The 5,243-nt window shown below is 55.8% G+C and overlaps 1 protein-coding gene across 6 annotated transcripts; it reads left to right on the forward strand.

Annotated features, from left to right (window-relative positions):
* The first annotated feature begins 7 nt into the window (after positions 1-7).
* Positions 8-4,912, forward strand: CUNH15orf48 (chromosome unknown C15orf48 homolog). 6 transcript variants are annotated; one of them, XM_010632499.3, is made up of 6 exons: positions 210-264; positions 495-557; positions 725-810; positions 1,284-1,344; positions 1,807-1,876; positions 2,961-4,912. In XM_010632499.3, the coding sequence occupies exons 2-5, from the start codon at positions 522-524 to the stop codon at positions 1,873-1,875; spliced, it is 252 nt and encodes an 83-aa protein (XP_010630801.1). In that variant the 5' UTR covers positions 210-264; positions 495-521; the 3' UTR covers position 1,876; positions 2,961-4,912. The 6 variants fall into 6 exon arrangements, with proteins under 6 accessions (XP_010630804.1, XP_010630803.1, XP_010630807.1 ...); XM_010632502.2 differs by lacking the exons at positions 210-264; positions 2,961-4,912 and adding an exon at positions 8-50 and having other exon boundaries at positions 1,807-2,422; XM_010632501.3 differs by lacking the exons at positions 210-264; positions 2,961-4,912 and adding an exon at positions 39-64 and having other exon boundaries at positions 1,807-2,422.
* The last annotated feature ends 331 nt before the right edge of the window (positions 4,913-5,243 follow it).

Consider the following 5,243-nt stretch of genomic DNA (forward strand, 5'->3'; position numbering starts at 1 on the left):
CGCGCCCGCTCCGAGAGCCCGCGGCAGCATCCCCGACTGCGCAGCGCCAAGTGAGTCCGCCCAGGTGAGCCCCTCCCCACCCGGCCAGGTGAGCACGTCGGGCAGGTTGGTGCCCACCGGGTTGGGTCCCAGTGGCCTAAGTTTGTTTTTATGTTTTTTGCGACAGGGTCTCAGGCTAGCTTTGAACTCACTGGGTAGCCCAGGCCCGCTCCGAGAGCCCGCGGCAGCATCCCCGACTGCGCAGCGCCAAGTGAGTCCGCCCAGGTGAGCCCCTCCCCACCCGGCCAGGTGAGCACGTCGGGCAGGTTGGTGCCCACCGGGTTGGGTCCCAGTGGCCTAAGTTTGTTTTTATGTTTTTTGCGACAGGGTCTCAGGCTAGCTTTGAACTCACTGGGTAGCCCAGGCTGGCCTTGATCTCTCAGCGATCCTCCTGCCTCAGCCTCCCGAGATTACAGTTTGGATCAGTATCTTGGATTTTTGTTTTCTTCTTCTAGATTTGGCATTCTACCGCTGAAGTCACCATGGGCGTTTTCCAAATCCTGATGAAAAAGAAGGAGGTAAGCTTTTAAAGTAATTCCTGAAAGTGTTACTTTTTGAGGATGAAGCCATGGTTGGTTGGGAGGACATTGTAAAAGCGGCTTGCGCATAGATACCCAGCCCACGCGCCCCTCGCGCCCGTGTCGCGTCTGTCGTGTCTGCATCCGAGGCCCCGTGTTGTCCCCAGCTCATCCCTCTGGCCGTGATCATGACGGTGGCGGCCGGCGGCGCGTCCTCCTTCGCTGTGTACTCCTTCTGCAAGAGCGACGTGATGTGAGTAGGGCCGCCTGGGCGGAGGTGGGTGGCCCGGCTTCTGAGTGAGGTCAGTTTCCTGTTTTTGCCTACGGGCAAGGTCAGGTTGTGGGCTTGCACCCGGGTCTAGGAAGCATCCTGGTATTTGAGAGATGACTCAGTGGTATTAACGACACTTGTTTCTTCCTGTGTCTAATGAAAAATCCTTTTGCTCCACTCCTCCACAAGGAAGTAAAGTCTGGTATTTTTTAAACTGAACTGGGATTTTTTTAGAGCTCACATCATTTGCAGGAAATGTGTATCCTCCGGGGTCATCATTTTAATTACGTCTTTCAATTTGAATTTATTAGAGTGATCTTTCCTATGTGGTAGGACTGATACATTCAGTGCGTGTGAAGGGCGCAAGCCTCTCTGCGGGCATCTGAGGAAGAGGTGTGGACGCTGGCGTGGAGATTGCTTTGTCTCCGCCTTAATTAGCTTTCTTTTGTTTTCAGTATTGATCGAAAAGGAAATCCAGAGCCTTGGGAAAATGTGGATCCTAGTGTCCCTCAAAAGGTATTGCTCAGTGAAAAAAAAGGGACCTTTAGTCCAAACCTTGCCACCCCTCAGCAAAACAGCCTTGCAGAGAGCCACTTGAGGTGGCCTCCAGTGTAGGGCTGATAGCCCCAGGGGTGGCCCATAATAAAAACTCAGTGATGAACTTTTATTGTCATGAAAATGCATAAAGGACAGGTGTACAGTTAATTAGGTCTGTTGTGCTAAATGCTAGGTGAGGCGCTCCTGAAGATGTTCTCTTTAAGTAAAATTCTTTTTTTTTTTGGTACCGGGATAGAGCTCAGGTCCTTTCATTTGGGAGGCAGGTGGCCGTGGCCCTTTTATTTCTTATCTATTTTGGGGACAGGGTCTCACTATGTAATGCAGGCTGGCCTTGAACTCTCTTGGTGCCACACCCAGCCATATATTATATAGCAAGGGACAGATCTTTAACAGAACACTTTATTTCCTTTCTCTTAAAAGCTTTTAACAATCAACCAAGAATGGAAGCCGATTGAGGAGCTGCAGAAGGTCCGCAAGGCCACCAAGTGAGGTCGGCTTCCCCTGGCCTCGAGTGCTCTGAGCTCTATGAATCTAGTGGAAACGTTTCCATACAGACTGGAATCTGTGCCCAGTGTGCGGAAGCGCTTCTGCTGCATTTTTAGGGTGTGCCTTCTTTCTTCAGACGCTGGCTAAGAAGTGAGAGGTAGTGTAGGAATTAACCACATGGTCTAAAAGATAAACTTCTGGGGTTGTTGCTGTAAATTGAAATTTTGCATATTGAAAGTTTTATGTTTAGGATGCCTGAATGTTTTCCTTGAAATGTGTCAAGATGTATGGTATGTTTTTGTCTGTAATAAAATACTCTGTGCAGGTTCCCAGAGTTTAAATATATGCTCAAAGGAGGAGTTCCTCTTTTCATGGGAGAAAAACACATTCTGGAGCCCCAAACTTCACCTTTTAAGTAATATCCGGTACAGATTTTTTGCGTAAGATTTTCTTCTAAATTCACCCACTCGCCCAGAGATGTACTGAGCGCCTGGTGTTCGCAGTGAATCAATGAGCAAAGCCCAGTTTGGGGGGTGGGAGAGGCAGGACGGTAGGTGCGGTGAGGGCTGTGAGCCTTGCAGGGTGGCTTGGGGGGGCCTGGGGTGCGGGTGGGGACAGGAACTGGCCGATGTGAGCCCTAAGGACGCCAGTCTTGCTTGAGCCAAGGTCTGGGCCCTTTCGCAGTCCAGGACTGACAGGAGACCGGAGGGCCCCTCACACCCCACCTGCCTGGGCTGTCCTGTCCTCACAGATGGGTGGGCTGTGGGCCTTGCAGGGTGGCTTGGGGGGGCCTGGGGTGCGGGTGGGGACAGGAACTGGCCGATGTGAGCCCTAAGGACGCCAGTCTTGCTTGAGCCAAGGTCTGGGCCCTTTCGCAGTCCAGGACTGACAGGAGACCGGAGGGCCCCTCACACCCCACCTGCCTGGGCTGTCCTGTCCTCACAGATGGGTCCAGTGCAGAGTTGCTTCTCGTTAACTTTTTTTAAAAAGATTGAGATGTAATTCACATGGCACAGTGTTCTTGGCACAATCCCCTGGCTTTTATTGCGTTTATAAAGTTGTGCAACATCACCACCGTCTAATTCCAGAGCATTTATGAGCCCTAAAGAACCCTGGACCCAGCAGCCGTTCCTGAGCCCGAAGCAAACAGAAAGACCCCGTCCCTTCGGGTTTGCCTGTTCCGGACCTTTCATGGGACGCGGCTGCTGTGCCTGGCTCCGCCTTGGCTCCCCCGTCCCTGAGGACACCACTGCCCATCACGTGCCTGTGTGACTGGGGGGCACTGAGGCCACCTCTGCTTTCCAGCTCCGATAACCAGTGCTCCTGGGAGCAGCGTCGTACCCGGTTTTGTGCAGCTGTACGGTTTCATCCTTGCGGTTGTGTACCCGGCTCCCTTAACTCTCCGCTGAAAACTCGACGTGCTTTTGTTCGTCCTTGTGTGAGTGTAGTGGAGATGGAAGAGCAGCACTGGATTCTTTTCTTCATCTTCGCAGCAGTGAAGGAATAACCAGCTCTTGGCAGGACTTGGCAGCCCTGAAAGGATTAAAGCCAGTCTGCCTCTCCCAACGTCTGCTGCTTCCTTATGGCGAAAACGCGCCATGGAATTTAGTGTGGCCGGAGGGAGGCCTGGGTGGAAGGAGGTGCAGCAGCAGCTTGGTGTGCACAGGAGGCGGGAGAGGGGTTCACCCGGAGAACGATGTCGCAAACGCCTCCGAGACGTGATGTGACGTGAGGTGACGAGGGAGTGTTCGCATTTAGGAGCCCGGGTAGGAGCAGTTGGACGGAGGGGGTGTGAGCCGTGCACATGGGGCAGGGGCCCCCCAAGGTCTGCGGGGTGCTTCTCGGCCCTGCTCCGTGCACAGGGCTCCTTCCTTCCGGTACCGGGCAGGACCCTTCCTGGATGGGGTCTTCGGAGCCACAGTCAAACAAGGTGGCCCCGAGGGTGTCCCCATGGACGGCTCGGGGTAGGGGCGAGGGAAGTTGGAGCCGACTCTCCGGGCTGTCTGGCTCTGGGAACAGCGGGCTGTGGTCTCTTCCGCCTCTTTCATGGCTTTCTCTGGGGAGAAGCGGGGCTGGGGGGCAGGGGACAGGACAAGCTCAGGGGGACTCTGCCCCGAGGCTGCGATTCGGGGGACCACTCCCTCAGCCCCAGCGACACCGGAGTTTCAAGATTGTGTTCTTAGCTTTCCCCGAGATGTTTTATTGTTCGAATTTCAGAGTTAGAAAGACGTTGAAAGGACGCTCCCTTTTTATGGGCCGGCGTTGGGCCCCATGGCGGTTCCGCGCTGCGCCTGAAGTGAATTCCTGCGCCTGAAGCTCCCCCTGCACACGGGCCTGAGCTGTCCCCTAGGAACTGGACGCTCCCGTGACGCCGTCGCTCTGCGGAGGTCACCAGCAGCCCGAGCTCTCACAACCGGCCCCAGCCCGAGCCCAGTCCACCGAGCTCAGCGGGTGCGCGGACCCCGTCTCCGCGGCGCACAGGCTCCGGGCCTGCGGACTTGGGTGCGAGATGTGTGACGCGAGATGTGCTTGTGTCGCTTGAGTGTTGAACGAGTCACACGTGTGGGGCCCTCGCTGTCCAGGCCTCGGGCTCCGCCGGCCGGGGGTGCCCGATGGGTTTGAAGCCGGAGAGGAGGTGAAGGCGGGGGGTAGCGGCCCGTGGACGGGGATCTGTCCCTCCTCGCACACAGAACGGGAAGCGAGTCTTCAGTCGCATTCCGGATCACCGAGGGGACCCAAAGACCCCAACCCAACACTCCACCAGCCTCGGCTTCTTTCTGAAATCCCCCCATTGTCACGGAGACCCCACTTGGACAGCCCTGCCCCTAGCCGCAGGCTGTGGAGACCCCACAGACCTCCATAAATTGGTTATCAGTACAGTGAGCCTCGCGTTACGACCAGCCTGGCATTGGAGTTACAACCTGAATTTCAGTTTTAACATTTGACCGAAGTGTTGAGTTGCAACCCTACTGTCGGCCACTTGTGCCTCCGGAGGGTCTCAGATGCAGATTTAACCCCTGGAGTCCTGGAAGGAACATTCCAGCATCCTTTCCTGTGTGGGGTTCACTGAGAGATCCTGGGCCAGGGTCTCTCCAAGGACCCTGAGGTCTGCCTGTGTGCAGGAGAGAGGCTGTGAAGGCTGTGGAGAGGAGCTGAGCCTTCACTGAACTTGAGTTACAACCAGCCCTCTCGAGCACAAACTGAGTCTGTAAGTCAAGGGTGCACTGTAGCGCTTGGGCCAGCTGATGGTGGGACTCCCTGACGTGCTGGGGACAGGCGCTGGAAGTCCCAGGCCACACCCCGCTGGAGCCGCTGGGGACCGGGCGCCTAGGCACACACGGGCAGGAGCTCAGCCGGGAGGCCCGCAGCAC

This window comes from Fukomys damarensis, unplaced genomic scaffold (assembly GCF_012274545.1).
Source record: "Fukomys damarensis isolate Sample0158 unplaced genomic scaffold, DMR_v1.0_HiC HiC_scaffold_17, whole genome shotgun sequence".
Classification (NCBI taxonomy): Eukaryota; Metazoa; Chordata; class Mammalia; order Rodentia; family Bathyergidae; genus Fukomys; species Fukomys damarensis.

Coding starts and splice junctions, on each gene's coding strand:
- CUNH15orf48 (XM_010632502.2), top strand. CDS start 522: ATGGGCGTTTTCCAAATCCTGATGAAAAAGAAGGAG. Junction 558..724: donor TCCTGATGAAAAAGAAGGAG/GTAAGCTTTTAA, acceptor TGTTGTCCCCAG/CTCATCCCTCTGGCCGTGAT. Junction 811..1,283: donor TTCTGCAAGAGCGACGTGAT/GTGAGTAGGGCC, acceptor TTTTGTTTTCAG/TATTGATCGAAAAGGAAATC.